We start from the raw sequence: 17,239 nt of genomic DNA, 5'->3' as shown, positions 1-17,239 counted from the left end.
ATCAAGAGCCGACTCGGCGCCATGCGGGGCTGTAATGTGAGCCAAAGGCAGAACAAAGAAAAGCATTTTGATCGAGGGGGGAAAGATTATGTTCAGCCACCCTAAATATTTGCAAGAGAACGTTGAGCAGCTCTGGGTGCCAGTCAAATGGTCCTTGTTTTTCTTTTTCCTACGGCCCCTTAGGGGGCTGAAGTCATGTGGTTAATTTCTGCCTGATTAAGCATCAGATAATGGAAAAACTGAAACTAAAAACCCCTCGATAAAAGCACAGAAATGCCTAAATCTAGCTTTGCAGTTCTCTTTCCAAACATGAATGTTAAAAATATGAAATCCCGGGCTGCGTTTGCTCAGAAACCTGCATAATACAGTTCCAGGCCTCGTCCACGAATTCCTAAGTTATGATCGATCCAAGTCTCGAGAGCTGAGTTGCTAAAGACTGGTGGTGAAACACAATGCTTTTCTAAATTATAGCGTGGTACACTTAACTTATTACAGCACATTTGGTTTCCGTTTGTCGGGGCATTGTTTATTTCATTTCAGTCTGGTACTAAATGTCTCAAGCTTTGCCTCCATCTCTGCTTCGCTTCGTCAAAACCCACATCAAACCCGCGGCTGAACTGGGCCTTACTTTGACACAGCATCAGACGGTACTCGCGTTTAACGCCGCCATTCCTGCGGTAAGTCCAGTTTGGATCATCTGAAGATTTGCCAAAACTGGCGAACTATTTTTGTGCCTGTGGATCTTGAGAAGTGGGTGAAAGTAACTGATAACAGAGGCAGAGCAAGATAGCGGTTCAAGTACTACCGTCTTTCCACTGGAAGCCGGGCCATGTATGCGCAGAATTTGATAAGGAGGGCCGACTTTACATGAGGCACAGCACCGAGAACAAGAACCGATTCGATGCAGAGCTCCCGTAAAAACATTAAGTTAGTTGCGGCTTAAACAAGCGGGAATGCCCGCAATGCAGAAAGAGGGGATGAGATAACAGCAGAAATCACTTTAAAAAATGCTTGAACCCAAGAAACGCCTGCAAGCAGATATCATTCAGCTCCAGACGCTAAAGGCTTTTTGCTTCTGCTGAGGCTTCACAATTTCACATTTAATTCAGTGTGAACCACTTCCCCGTGCAGCCTCCTTGCCCCACTTCTACAACTCCTCTCTGGCTCCCTCCTCCTCCTCCTCCTCCTCCTCCCCCTCCTCCTCCCCCTCTGGGACAGCAGCCAAGGCCTACTGCAGTTTCCATTGCTCATGGCTTCCCCTCGCTACTGTGGCCAGACTTCTGCAGCCAGCGAGTCGTTCCTGCGTCTGGATTATTCCTCTACCAAACCAAGAAGAAGAAGAAAAAACGCGGCAGAGGGAAAGTTAATGTGGGGTTAGTGTGGTGGGCTGCCGAATTTGTCCATTTTAAGTCATTTAAATCAAAACTTGTTTCCTTAAGCCCTTCTCTCGTAGAAATGAGAAGGGAAATCGTCATTATCTTTGCTTCAATTATTCCTCTAAAGCCTAACAATATAAACTGGGGAAAGAAAGGAAATAAGACAGACATAGAAAGACACACAGACAGACGGTAGATAGACACACAGACAGACATGAGAGACAGATGGATAGATAGACAGACAGAGAGACAAGACATCGATAGACACAGACAGACAAAGAGACAGATGGATAGATAGACAGACAGACAGATGGATAGATAGATAGACACAGACAGACAGATAGACAGAGAGACAGACAATTATGCTACAGATCAATCTGTTTTCAGATTGTCACATGAAATTTCCTCACATTAATGCCATTTCCCCCCCACCTCTTTCAAGAAAGACTTCATTCAGCTGCTCATCACAAGATTGGATTGCATGTTTACAGGGGTATTTTTTGCAGTGCTATCCAAACGGCATATAAACAGCACACTGTGAAGGTTTAACACTCAAGAAACATAAGCAATCCCGTTTCGGGGCAAGTTACAGAAATATACCGACAACACGGGGCTGGTACGGTATGCTGCTGGTTGCTGATGTTCACTGCACTGAAAAGGTCACTGCCTGTTTCCTCACATGAATGGGATAAGTCGTATGGGAATGGCTTCAGAAATAAGGATGTGAGATAGGTTTGCTAAACACGGACTCCTTTTGAAGTGTTTACCCTCTTGTTCCATTCAGGGCTACTTCCGAAATGTGCATTTTTCTATCGACAAAGCACGGAACGAAACGCAGAACCGTGTTTTTTAATAGCCATGACTTGTGGCTCTAATTTTGTTCCAACTATTCTTGTTTCAAAGCAAGTCTCCAAGACGTCATCCATTAGCAACAAATGCATGACAAAATGGTTGCTGATACCAAACAAATTCATGTACTGACAGTGAAACATAACAAAAGTCTTAAATATGTAAATGGGACAAGGTCCTTGGTGGTGCTCTATTATCAATGAGCACTACAAGATATTTTAATTGACTTGAAGCGTGGCACCGGCTACATTTCAGCTTCAATATGAGCAGAAGAGACGGGGAGAAACCAAGTTGGTTGTATTGGGGGAAGCATTTTATCAATGTTTAATGAATCGGGAATTCTCATCTTTAATTCTTAACGTTTAATGTGAAGATCACTGTATCATCCAGCAATGCAAATCTGCTGCCTTTAACCCCCATTTCTTAAACAGCCCAGAGTCATTACCACGATTCTCCCCATTGCAATGTGTTATTCATTCTGGATTGTGAGAAATGGAATATTAAAAGTAGTGCCTTTGGTCACCGCTCTTCCCCATTATGGGAACATCAGTCTAAACCAGGCATGTGTCAAATGACTGATGGACTAGGTTTTTTCCCAATGATTCGAAACAACTTCACTGTCAGTGTGCAGAGCACAAAGAACAATAGCTTGAAAAGTTGAAAAGCAAACTGATGTGAGCATCAGGAAGTTCAAAGGTCAACTGCATTGGCTGCATTTGGCTTTGATGAAATTTAGGCACATGTGGTTTGAACCAAGAAGTGCACAGCCACTAACTGCAAATAACTTTTCCTTGCACTGCATATTCCAAAAGTAATTATTCAGCAGTCAGTAAGATTTTAACCCAGAATTACTTTCCCTTTTGATTTTTCCTGGATAAAAAGGTGGTGGGGAGGTTTAGCAGACGACCATCCTTCCTGTTGAACTGTATAGGCCTACATGGTTGAAACACTCTGAAACCTTCCCATTTTCCATCTACTATATAGGCCCTGAGGATCTGTTTATTGGTGTCATCTTAGACAAGAGGCCCGGATTGGTTGCATGAGCAGCACGGTGGCGCAGGGGTTAGCACTGTTGCCTCACAGCAGGAAGGTCCTGGGTTTGAACCCCGGGGTGGTTCAACCTTGGGGGTCGTCCCAGGTCGTCCTCTGTGTGGAGTTTGCCTGTTCTCCCCTGTGTCTATGGTGGGTTTTCTCCGGGTGCTCTGGTTTCCCCCACCATCAAAAAGACATGCATGTTAGGGTTAATACTCCTGTCTGTGCCCCTGACCGAGGCATGGCAAGATGAACTGGAGTTGGTCTCCGGGTGCTGCATGGCGGCTGCCCACTGCTCCTAGCTACACAGCTAGGATGGGTTAAATGCAGAGTGTGATTTCCCCATGGGGATCAATAAAGTATCTCAAAATTTAAAAAAAAAGAGTTAGTTGTCATCAAGGATAATTAAAAGTTGCAAAAACAAAATGGCGTCAGTGGGCTGATTGGAGTGTATGTTGAGACTACTTCAAGGTGTTACAAGACGACTGGGCGGGTGTTTCTTACTTTATTTTTCCAACACCGGTGTGGGATTGTACTGAGTGAACTTGTGCATTAGAGGAGACCAGAAGGGAGCGCTCACCTGACCAGCAGTCTCCCCTGCTGGCGCTGTTTGTGCTTTGTCTCTCTCTACGTGTGCATTATTTCAAGAATCTTGTCATGCTAATCTCAGTTCTTTGCAGTTTTCTTTAGGTTATGGTCCGACAAGCTGAACAGATCAGATTTGAAAGACACAGGAACCAAAGTGGCGGTGTGCTCAGGTTATGTAGTGGAGTAGTATACTACTGTAACCACGCTGAAGTTCATGGTTTGAGCCTGGCCTGCCTCTAGTTCAGCCAGTTGTTGAACACTATTAGAAACCTTACTGGGAAGTCAGTAAAGACAATGTGTCCCACCAAGACAGTTATTGGGCTGAAAAGGGAAACACATCCTTCCAAAAGCCCAAAACCCAAGGTGGCTATTAACAGCCTTGGCTTAGCCTAATCTGCCCTTTCTTTGGCACGGCTGTTACTACTGCGCCCATACCTAATTAAACACCATTACGACTGAGCACTTTTCTACATGCACTTGACTGCATAGTTTGCCCGTTTTGTGACTTGTGGCAACGTAAATCTGCTTTGTATTTTGATTCTCTTATTCACAGCCCCTTAATGATCTAATGCACATCGAAACTAAATGCACTCGACTTGACACACTCTTGGCTATGATATGACTACCATTTAGCAAACATACTACTACCCCTTCATATAGTACTACTATGATATGATTACTATGATGCCAGCTGGCAACACGCAAATTTATATGTTATATGTGCTAATTGCTCACTTTCTTGTGAGTCGTTTTAGTTAGATGCATCTGTTAAATGAGTAGGTCTAAATGTAAAGATGGCGCTTGTAAATTGAAGGTTGCCGGTTTGAATTTCCAGTCTGCCTCAGGAAAGTTAACCAACAGCAATCTCTCTTCCCGCCACAAATAACACCGAGGTGGCACTAAAACTAGAACTGCATCAGCGGAATTGCTCAACAGCCAGCAGTAAGAGACTACGGTTGCTCCAAGTGTTCAGCCTGGGGTAAAGGAAAGTCATGTGTCCTTGCCTGGATCAATAAACAGAGTGATTACACAAAAAAGAAACACCTCATCTGCTCATTCTTTGGAAGTCACTAGGTTCCTGCAGGCGAAATGCCTAAAATAGTCTGACACTAAATTTTGACATCTCTCACTGGCTATTTACTGACTTGTTTGAAATGCAATGCAGTTCCCAGGAGACAGCTCTTCTCTTTTAAAGGGTGTTATCAAAACCATTTCATGAATTCAGCAACAGACAAACAGCCTGACCCCTTGAGACCAAACTGTTTCTTCAGTGAATGGCTGTGCTGGTTAATTATCACTCCATGCCTGGTCGATACACCTTATAAAAGGGATATAAATCTGCTCTGGCACCAAGAGGAGCCCATTGTTTAGGTGTGTTTCAGTGTGGGCAGCCTCAGTAGCCTGGAGGCTGCTACTGAATGTGACGTCTGGTCCTGTGGGAATGGGTGTGGAAGTTTGTACCAATTTAGCCCATTCCTATCAGGCCCTGATCTCCAGGTTGCTTTGAATGGAGCTCAGCTCAACTCTCTGCTGACATTTTTCCTTCTGTTGGGCTTTGTGCTGTCAGCCTTTCATGCTGACTGCTTCAAAGCCTGCAGAGGGACTCGGACAGGGTCAACTCGGGGAGGCGGGGGGTTACAGCTGGCCAGAGCAAGCTTTATTATACTGGCTCATTGTAGGACAAAGCAGCATTCCATATTTATCAGAGATGACATCACTGTTTTTTAATGCTGAGTTCACACTTTGCAGGATCAAAAAGGACCGTGTTCATTGTTAGCACTGACGGTCCACAGCAGAAAACATCTGCAAACCTGAAAGATGCAGAGGTGTCAGGTCTGAATTCAGCCTATGGCTGGATTCTCAAAGCATGATTATAGAATTCATAACCTGCCAAGTGTGTGGGAGGGCTGTGGGCATCACCAACAGAGCTTACCGCTCTACATAACCAGATCTTATGAAGCAACATTCATCATATCGCAACACAAGGCGTCATGGCTGTAAGCCCTGCACTTCCCATATTGAGTTAATCAAATTCAAAACTGTGTTGCTGTCTCCATGGCAACAGCCAGATGTTGTACACCCCCACACACACACACCTCACATGCGAGGGCAGAGTGGAGAAGCATCTGTTACTATTTCCCCATGTGACTGCTGAAAATAACTGCATGTGTGGGAATTCATTTGAACACATTCATTTGTGCCGTTTATCAAACAACAGAGTTTACCTTCATTCTTCCAGGCTGCTTCCTGTTTGATGAGGACTAGGACGATATCTAATAATGGGAAATACAGCAGCCTCAAGTCAAGTCAATTTTATTTCTATAGCCCAATATCACAAATTACAAATTTGCCTCAGGGGGCTTTACAGCAATACAATATCATGTCCTTAGACCCTTGCATCGGATAAGGAGCAACTCCCTAAAAATAAACGACTTTAACAGGGAGGAAAATATAGGGAGAAACCTCAGGTACAGCAACGGAGGAGGGATCTCTCTCCCAAGACAGACAGGCGTGCAATGGATGTTGTGTGTACAGAATAAAGAATAATTTACAGAATACAGTCGTAGTTCATCTTGGGTAATTCAAGGCAGTTCATTGTGGCATTAAGTGGCCTTGAAAAACCAGTAGGATCTCAGAATATCCCCCATTTCTCTTTATACAAAAAAATTATCCTGACCCCCTTACAAGCGACCCCCCCCCCCCGTGTGATTAGAGATCACCGAGATTAGCAAACCATTCCTCAGTGAGGAATGGTTTGCTAATCTCATGCAGGTTGAGTTACCAGTCAAGTATGATGCAGCAGACAGTATTTTTCCGTAATTTATTTGGGATAAAACAATAGCCAAAAAGCTATTTCAGCTCATTTCCGGTTCCGGTTGCCAGCTGTGGCTTTTTTGTTTGCGGCTCTGCGTACTTTTTAACTTTCAACAACTCCTTGAGACCTTTGGATTATTTTAATTAATTTTATATTTTGCCCATTTTATGGATTGTTTACCCGATCATTGATTGCTGCACTGACTCCCAGCACTCCTGGTGAGAACCATGTGGACTCAACCCTCAGCTGATGGAGCTAACGGAGCCAACATTCTTTTCTGTGAACACTATTCAACCAGTTTAATATTACCATGCCTTGCGAGGACTGCCGAAAAGCAACAAATGACATTACTAACCTCAAGGAATGCATCCAACGGTTCTCAGATGAACTGCAAAAAAAGGACTCTCTTTTATGCTCATAGTCCAAAACAATCCGTTATGAACTTAGCCATCTCCAATACCATCCTCTGGGACCCATCATCTCGTTGCAGGCTCTCGTCCTGCTCTACTCCCAGTTCACAGGCTACCTGGTCAGAGGTGGTGGTCAGACGTGGCAAGACGGAAAGACCCCAAGCTGCCTCGCCTCCGCCCATAAACCTCCACTTCCCGCTGCCATCACAGGTCCTCCTGCACGGATCCCCCTGCTCTGTCCTCCCTGGCGTTCGAGCAAGTTGGTCACTCCCAGTCCCAATGCCACTCCCTCAGGTCAACAACATTCATCCCCGCCCAAGACTGTCCTTGACAGTGCTGTCATTCAGCCTCATTCTGAATGACTTTATAACTGAGAGTAACCCTTATTTCCTCTGCCTCACTGAAACCTGGCACAAACCCCTGGAATATTTCTCACTATCCTGTTCTGTGAAGCACTTTGTAACATTGTTTAGAAAAGTGCTACATAAATAAGTTTATTAATTATTATTATTATTATTATTATTATCATTAAACCAGACCACACCCACAGGATTCACAAACCTCGTCTTGAGGGGCGGGGAGGTGGTGTTGCTGCTGTTTACAGAAAGGAAATTAAAACAACCACCATTTACATTCCTGCGGCTATTTTCTCTGACCCATCTATGTGCCATCTCACCTTCCGTCCTCCTCCTGGGGGATTTTAATATCCACATTGATGACACTGACTGTAAATCTGCCATAGAATTCCTGGGACTGCTACAATGCTTCAACTTCACAATATATCAAGCTTCCCCACTCACAGTCATGGTCACATACAGGATTTGGTCTGCTCCACTGGTCTCACAATACATCAACTCTCTAGCCTCAACCTCGAAATCGCTGACCACCTGGCAATCACCATGGACAATGACATCCCTTTCCCAATCCCATAAATCAAATGCATAATATCCTTCAGAAATCTCATCTATCTCCCTCTCACCTCTTTCTGTCTCTCTTGCCAGTATAATGTCTGCCTCCCCTCTGCTGCTGTCTGATAATCCCTCTGATCTTGTCAATTATTATAATAAACTCTCCTCCTGTCTTGATCAGTTGCCCCCATTACAATCAAAACAGTCTCAATCACACACTCAGTACCCTGGTATACTCCTGAATCCCATCAAATGAAATCCCGTAAGCGCCAGCTTGAAAGATTCTCCAAGAAAACTGGTTTAACAGTGCATCTCCAAGCCTACACAGACTACCTTCAACAATACAAAATTGCTCTCATCACAGCCCGGTACACCTACTACTCACACCTCAGACACTCTGGCTCCACCAACCCCAAGGCTCTTTTCTACAATAAACAAACTTCTCAAGGGGCACCCTGGTGGCTCGCTGGTAGAGCGCGTGCCACATGGGGCTGAGTCCTTATCACAGTGGCCTGGGTTCGAATCCGGCCCTAGCCTTTTGCTGCAGGTCACCCCCCCCCCCCTCCTGCCTTTCCTGTCTCTCTCGACTGTCGCTATCGAATAAAGGTGGAAAATGCCACACAAAAAAAGGCATTTTTCCTTTGATTTCTTTAAACTACAATTTACACCATCTACAGCAATCTGACCACCTCCCCGCCCTCTTCACCTCCCCACCCCCACCCCCCCTTTGCCACTCAGCCCCTGTCAAAGTTCTCCCCTGTGCCTCCAATGGAGCTGTCCAACCTTACGATAGGAATGAGAAGCTCCACTTGTCGTCTGGATCCCATCCAATATTGTTAAGAACCATCTTCCAGCCATCTCCTCACTCATCACAGAAATCATTAACGCCTCCTTCAGCTCTGATTCAGTCCCCCATACACTTAAACTGGCTGCTGTTGTCCCCATCCTCAAAAAACCTGGACTCAACCCTGATACCATGAGCAACTTCCGGCCCATCTCCAATCTCTGCTTTTTGTCATAAATACTGGAATGTGTTGTCGCCTCCCAACTCAAAGCTTACCTCAATGTCCAACAACCTGATCAAACCATTTCAATCTGGTTTCCATTCACAGCACAGCACAGAAACAGTCCTCCTTAAAGTCACTAACTACCTTCTCCTCTCCTCAGATTCTGGCCATCTCAGCATTCTCATCCTCCTCAACCTCACTTCAGCTTTCGACACCATCAACCACACCATTCTTCTATCCCGCCTTGAATCCTCCCCCAACATCACTGGTACTTCCCTCTCCTGGCTAAAGTCATATCTCACAAACAGACAACAGTTCATCAGCATCAACAACTGCACCTCCTTCACTGCTCCTCTGTCCCGAGGTGTCCCCCAGGGTTCGGTGCTTGGTCCTCTCCTGTTCATCCTTTACATACTCCCCTTAGTAACATCATTTGTCGTCATGGTCTCCACTTTCACTACTACGTCAATGATGTCCATCTCTACATCTCCATTAAATCCATCACCACTACATCTCCAGTCTAACCAACTGCCTCAGTCTGAATGTCGCTAAAATTAAATCATGGCTGCAAGCCAACTTACTCAAACTAAATTGTGATAAATCTGACATGATTACCATCGGTACCAAATCCCTTACCAAAGCCACTTACAACTTCTGCCTCACCATCGATAACTCATTCGCAAACTCGGAACTGTTTTCAACAGTAACCTCTCCTTTGAACACCATATCAGTCAAATCACAAGAACTGCATTTTTTTTATCTAAAACACACAGCTAATCTCTACCCATCACTCTACTTCTCCGCTGCTGAAAATTTGATCCATGCCTTCATCAGATCCATAATTGACTACCGCAACAGAATTCTCTATGGCTCATCATCCAAAGTCCTAAAGTATATCCAGAACTCTGCTGCCCGCCTGCTCAGCCATTCCTGCTGCTGTGACCACATCACCCCAGTTCTCCAGAACCTCCACTGGCTCCCTGTCCCACAACAGATCCAATTCAAAGTCCTTCCCCTTACACAAAGCTCTTCATAACCAGACCCCCTCCTACCTCACTGACCCACTCCAATACCATACTTCTTCAATGCCAACCTCCCGTCTCCAGCACATAGGACCAAGCACTGAACCTGGGGCGACAGGGCCTTCTCCATTGCTGCCACCTCCCTCTGGAACTCCCTCCCCAAACACATCAGAGACTGCACTGATTGTCCACATTCAAATCATTAATCAAAACTGGCCTTTTCAACATTGCTTTTAATGTGTGATTAATGTTGTGTGTGTTATATGTTTTTGGTGTGTTGCTTTTACGTTTATTTGGAGATTTTTATTATATGTTTATTATTCCTTATGTAAAGTGTCTTTGTGTACCTTGAAAAGCGCTCTATAAATAAAATGTAGAATTATTATGTACAGCTTGTTGCACCTTGCAAAGCTGCATTCTTGGTTATGCAGAAAAATGCCAGGCAGTCCACAGTCTAATTGTGCAACAAAAAAAAATCTCGTACATGGAGAATCAACAAAGATCTAAAAATCTCGAATGCAGTCAAACTCCAAACCACCCGAGGTTCAGTGTCTACATTTACAGCACATCAGGCGTTCCCTGTGTCATTACTGACTTCCTGGCCACCCTCGCCTCTCTAATCACATGAGGAGGGTTGACGAGTTATAGTGCAACAGGGTAAAAATACTTGTATCAACACCTAGCTAAAAATTCATTCATTCACCTAACACATCATAACTCGTTTGAAAATATAGACACGTACACATCCCCACGGTGAGGTTTTTGGACGTTTTGGCAGAGAACACGGTGGGTTCAAATTAAGCTCAATACCACAGGTCAGCCAACGTGTGTGTGTGTGTGTGTGTGTGTGTGTGTGTGTGTGTGTGTGTGTGTGTGTGTGTGTGTTGTGCGTGCGTGTGTAGAACGTATATAAACAATGTTTGAAGTAAGTGAAGTTCTGCTGTGCCATATGGGTTATTGTAAGGGCAGTCTCCATACCTTCATATCTGGAACCATTTGCCTCACTTTGAACGTCGTTTTGGATCCTGTTAACATTTTCACGATGACGAGTGGCCGGAAAAATAAGAAGAAGAAAAAAAATCTGCGTGAAAACTGAAACGGTCTACTTTTTGCGAGGTACGGAGAGGTTCATTCCTTCTTCCATTTGGGAGAAGTGAGGATGAGAACAGACGGCAGGCAGACTGTCTGGCCGGCACCGCAGACGCGCTCAGCGCGGACGGACAAACCGCTGCCGCTTGCTGCTCATTTCACTTTCCCTCGTGACAGCGTCCGGGTCCTGACAGCGAAACAACGAACACATCAAGTCTTTCCGCGGGAGGTTAGTCGGCGCTCGGAAAGCTGTGCGTCGCTGTAGATGGAGACGGGTTCATCATTCCAGCTGTCCGTCGCTTTCCGTTTGTTTCTTCCCTCGCCATAGTGAAAATGACGCACGACGCGCAGCGGAGCTTCTTAAAGGGACCGCGCACCCACACCCGCAGTGTCCCCCCGGTGAAAACACACACACACACACACACACACACACACACACACACACACACACACACACACACACGGTCCAGCGGACCGGGTTGATAATCCCAGTTATGTTCAGTAATCCCTGTGTATTAAACAGCCCCTGTTACTTAATAACTGCTAGGTATTAATAATTGCTGGGCTGTGGCGTGCCCCTATGTGGGGCCTGTAGGCCCACCCACTTTGGCAGCCGGGCCCACCCGTTGATTTTTCAGCGGATACTTTAGCAACAAAATAGCAAAGATTTCATTCATAATCATCCAATTTCCTGTTATAATGCCAGGAGGGGAAAGCTTTGTTCCTATTCTCGCTTTTCAACGGGAAGGTTTTTGCTCCATCCTCAAATGCCATACAGATACAATTAGCTGTTCTGTACATATACATGAAATAAACTGTACAGATAACATCTCCAACAAAAAAAGGAATGGTAAAGATTCCATTTCTGATTTTTAACATTTCTTTATTTTGTGTCTTTTTATTTTTTGTTCGTTTTAAAATCTATCTGTACTCTTCTTCTTTTTTTTGCTTGCTATTGAGGACCTTGTGAGCGACCAGTTAAAAATGTTGGTAAAATGTTGTTCAATTCTTTACAAGCTACTTTACATACACGACTTAGTACATAATGCATGGCCTGCTGGGCCAAGTGTAAAAACTTGCCCTTATGCACAGAGTAAAAACTAAATGACTTCTGCACACTACTGATCACTTTTCTACTTCTCTTGCTTTGTGGGATTCGGAATTGAGATGTTTCACAACATACATATCTACTCACATCATTCAGCCAAAAAGAGTAGGATGTTCTAGAAACATCAATGCCACAGACTCTCTCAACTCTTAGGTTTGTCATGTTACTAATTCACCAAAGACACTAATGTGAAATAAAACAATTTGTTTAGAACACCATTTACTAAAGCCTTTTGTGAAACGGTACCTTGTGGTGATCCTTCAGCACAGTCTGTACGGAGGTAGACTCCCTTTCACTCTCATCCAAACTGCTGGCCGGAAACAGCCAAGAGCCGTTTTTAGACCGAGAATATTGGATAATACTGGAGGCAAAGTCTGTGGAAATTCCTCCCAGTGAGGGGAGAGAGAGCCTAAATAATCCGGGAGTCTCGTCGACAGGTGGGGAGACTGTGTCCCTGTGAACCATAATAGAGAGAGGTCTGGATTTTTTACCACATGGGAAACTGTTCAATATTACATAAGGGTCTCCGATTTCTCTAATACATAAAACAGCCCCAGACACAGGACCTTGCATCATCTGAGCTGGAGATATTCTACAATGCATAATGCAACGGGGTTAGGCTACTTCAGAAAGGCCTACAACAGAACAAGTTTAATGGGGAATCTTTGTCAAAGCTGCGAATTGTGTTTCCATCTCACATGTTATCAGATTAGTTTCACTGCTTCTCCATTTTACTGAGCCTTAACTTTTACATTTGTGCAGCTTTGCCTCTGTTTTTATACTTTGGTCTACTTATCAGCAGATTTGGATCTGTATTGCGAGAATACAGCACATAAATGTTTAACAACATGACATCTCCCCTTGGGTTAACACACACACACACACACACACAAAGTTCAAAAGATGGCCTCCTGATTTGAATACATGTTGCACCGATTCTTATCCTGACCTTTATGAGCGGGCCAAATCACTGTGGTGCACATTGAACATATTAACATATGGCTGTGCACTGCATAGTAATATAAAGACAATGGATTTAGCATCACGATTAAAATCAAACAGAATTGTTCAACTTTGTCATATGCATTTACCTTATTTGAGCATGGACCTTTAAAAAAATACATCTTTTCTACAGTTTTCCAGACTGAGAGAAGAATAGAGACAGGCAGTGGTCCTGAAATACAATGAGAATTTATTCAAACGGTGCAAAAGGAATTCAATAATTATAACCTCACATAAAATCAGATGTTCTTTCTGTCCAGATTGCACAGTCACAAAGCCTGGGCGGCTCTGCTCTCCAATAAACAATACAAAATAAAACCCAAATATAAACAAGGACCAAAGTCAAGTCAGAATAATGCACACGTTTTGTTCAATGGGTTGCCATTTACATGCAACAGTTCCAGTCCCATGCAACATAAAGTAGCCCATGTCAATGTTGCCTATGATGACTATCCTCTCCCACACAAATGACAGTTAGTGTACAATATGTATATATTTATAAAGAAAATATATTGGGTGAGTTGTTTCATTAAATTCTCAGCTGCTCTGGATGAACGCATGTGTTCAACAAGCAGGAGGCTCCAAAACACCACAACCTCGTCTTTCATTATTATGGTCATGATTTAGCAGAGCACGGATCAGTGGCTGTAAATCTGGAAAAAAAAAATATTGAACACAAATAAAAGCCGGTCTGCTAGACAATTTGCCTTGTGAAAAAGAAAATTCAGTTTTGACTTAACATTCCACAAGGAAACATCTGGAAAAAAAAAGAATAAAAGAAGGCTATAAATATATATTCTCAAATGGATTCCTGTCTGGTCAGAGACGAGGACCCGCGCAGGGTTTGGGTTTTGTCCTCGATAGCCAGGTTACAGCCTACAAAGATGTCACTCCAAACTCAGGCTCTCTTCCTTTCCCGTCCGACTGTACACATTCATACCTTTTTAAAAACACTGTAAAACTTTGGAGTTACAAAAATAAATCCAACATATTTGTACAACTTCTCGTTTTTTTTCTCTTCTCTTTAATATCTCTACTGTACAAAACAACGGTGTTTCTTGTCAGTTAAGTCTGATGGTCAACAAGATTTGTCAGACAATTTCAATGCAAAAAAAAATAAAAATAAAATAAAATTATAATAAATAAATAAACTTGTGAGCCGATTATACCACCGGGGAGGGTCAGCGTACCCTCCTGGCATTCAAAGATGGACATCACCTTGCCTCTCTGCTCCTCATCTTACTTGAAATACTTCAAAGCAAATGGGTTTAATCAGCATTGGCGCGCATGAACACACGTCAACACACAAACACAGCCCTCGTTAATGTGGTCTGGGGCACGGCCTCGTGGGGGGGGGGGCAGGACTGGTTTCCATCTTACAGTGTTATTTTCCTTGGAAGCCAAGCATTACTTCAAATACACTGCAAAAATATATGAATATGCATAAAAATATGAATTAAAAAAAAAAACAAAGACTAAAAATAAAAACTCACTTATTGAACAATTTTTTTTACAAAACTGTCGATAAACATTGTCCGAAATCAATAAATTATCCTCCGTAACTGTTCTACTCATTTCGAGTTAAGGGTTTGACAAAGGGCAAGAAAAAAAAAAAAACTGGAAAAAAAAGAGTGCCATCATCTGGGCAAGGCAGTGAATTGCATACTCAATTGTGCTTTGAAGTGTCAAACGACCAAGTCTTGTGATTGAGAGCATAAAGTGAGAAGAGTAAAGGAGCTATAATACTAGAGGATCTGCTGTAATCATGTAAAGAGAAATGCATCGCATGGTTTACTCAAACTTTGGGGAAATTAAATCCAATGCTAAAGGCTGAAGAGACAATTTGACAGGAGCACTTACACAGCTCCTTATTAATACAGCCTTAAAGAAGAGAGGAAGACTGGATGAAATAGCCTCGGCCAAAGTCAACATTGACGTGCCTTATCTAGAGTATGAAGGCTTAAGTTCAATAGATTTAACATAGGAAAAAAAATGGAAAAGTTTTCTTCATTTTATTTCAGGGAGGAAAAATAAAACCGACTACAGGCAATAAACGTGACCTGTATACCTGGTGCTCATCCGGCACAACATACAAACAAGATTGTAATGCCACATGGACAAGGACTGAAAAAGGCAACTAGGAAACTGAGTTAGACGGTGACACTGTGGCACCAAAACGCTGGATCTCCACAGTAATGGGATCCGTCTAAAAGAGAAAGTTCCGGCTCATGCGGCTGCCCTTGAAGGTGGCAGTGTCTGCAGTTCAGACATGAGCAGCGGACGAACAGTCAGGCCCCTTCAGAAACAGTAACAACATGTCTATGGACATCAGGAAAAGTGCTTCAACTTGTGCAGAAAGAGGTTAAGAAACTGCTCCTGGTGGCTTTGAGCGCTCGTACTGGTAAAAACGCCCTGGGTAAGAACCTAATGGATTGGGATGAGCTATCGTTAGAAGAACCCCCCCAGTCGAAATACGACAGTACAAGATAGAAATACAAGTATGATCATGACACAGGTAAGTCAGGAGATTGTGCGACAGTGACAATGAGGCCTTAGTTGTGTCTTCCTTATTGAGAAAATGCCAATGCAACACAGATCATATTACTTTTCAGTGTCAACAAAGGAAAAGCGATAGGTCACACGGGAACTTTCAGACAAAAAGCAGAGACAGCTGTCACAGCTGTTCACGTCAATTTTATATTCGCAACTTCATAAAAGTTCTTACTGAAAATCTAGAATTTAGCTCTTCAATAACCCATCAACCACACAGACATGGTTCTCTCTTTTGCTTTGGACAAACAGTGAAATGGCAATTTAACAATTTAATAGTTAACAGAATAGCTTGCCGTTTTAATCAGACTGTCTCCAAATCTTTTTAAAAATATTTAGGATGGGACGTGTTGACTTTTGTTGCAGATAACCCTCAGTTGGCCACAGTAAGGGAATAAACCTACACTCCTCATCGACAGAGGGCGAAAGACCCACGTGAGCAACAATGACATCCTAACACATGTATGAGATTCAATGAGTCAGACCCTGGGAACGGCATCTACTTCAGCACTCTGCCACCTTGCAACACCTACCCAGTACTCCATTTTGAAGCGGTGCCCGAGAAGCTGACATACTGATAACGTCTAGAAAATGTAAGCTATATGCCATTTGAACACCACATAACAGTTTGGAGGCGATGTACAAATGACACAGAATAAATGGAGATTTATCTGTTGCATTCTGGAACCAACAGCACCACAGCAGCCCACAGAACTCTTACTAGCATAGCACACGAGCTCCCGTCTGTATTACGCAAACGGTCAGCGACAAAAAACAGGCTAACTCTTCTCTTTCCCCAAAGGTACATAACATTAGCATCCAGTAACAGTAGTGTAAGATGTATATATCCTTGGAATAATCCAAACTAAAGAAGTCTTCAAAATGCTTAAACACTTGTCAGCTTTACCAAGCTAAAATGTTTAGCTTACCACAAAGTGGAGAGTGGAGATATTCATGCCACTTCTGTTTGTGCTTACTTCCCAGTATTTTATGTTTATGTATATATATATGCATGTGTGTATATTTGTATGTATACGTGTGTTAGTCAGTGTGCATGGCACCTGTCATATACATTCTCTCCACCAGGAGGCATTAAATGATAAGTAGAGGGAAGCCTGCAGTTTGCTCACACACACACACACACACACGCACACGCACACGCACGCACACGCACGCACGCATGCAGCATGTGTAAGAGCCACAACAAGAAGTAAGAGAAGTGCAGTTGGTTAGTTTTACATAATGTATGTGCGACCCAGTCATCAGCATCTACACAGTCTCTACTGCAGTTAGCAGACAGCGCCTCCTGCAGGCTGTATGTGTCTGCCAGTGTTGCCTTCCCCAACAGGAAGTGACTTAACTGAGAACAGGGAGCGCTGGCCATGCCTCTCTCTTGTTCTTCAGAAGCTGGCCCATCTCAGCCTTTTTATCGTTGTGAAAAAAGCCATTCCCACAACCTAATTCTACCCACAGTGAGGTCCAT

The 17,239-nt window shown here is 43.5% G+C and overlaps 1 protein-coding gene across 1 annotated transcript in view; it reads right to left on the bottom strand.

Annotated features, from left to right (window-relative positions):
* mtmr11 (myotubularin related protein 11) overlaps nucleotides 1-11,406 on the bottom strand; it is a 67,502-nt gene extending 56,096 nt beyond the window's left edge. Inside the window, exon 1 of the mRNA XM_056286266.1 lies at nucleotides 10,986-11,406. Within this exon, the coding sequence (XP_056142241.1) occupies nucleotides 10,986-11,042 (57 nt within the window). The 5' untranslated portion in view covers nucleotides 11,043-11,406. The remainder of the gene's footprint in view (nucleotides 1-10,985) is intronic.
* Between the last annotated feature and the right edge of the window lie 5,833 nt (nucleotides 11,407-17,239).

The sequence above is a fragment of the Lampris incognitus genome, chromosome 9 (genome assembly GCF_029633865.1).
Source record: "Lampris incognitus isolate fLamInc1 chromosome 9, fLamInc1.hap2, whole genome shotgun sequence".
In the NCBI taxonomy this organism is placed as follows: domain Eukaryota; kingdom Metazoa; phylum Chordata; class Actinopteri; order Lampriformes; family Lampridae; genus Lampris; species Lampris incognitus.
Note: the sequence above shows the minus strand (reverse complement) of the source record. Positions and strands in the feature narration are given on the sequence as shown.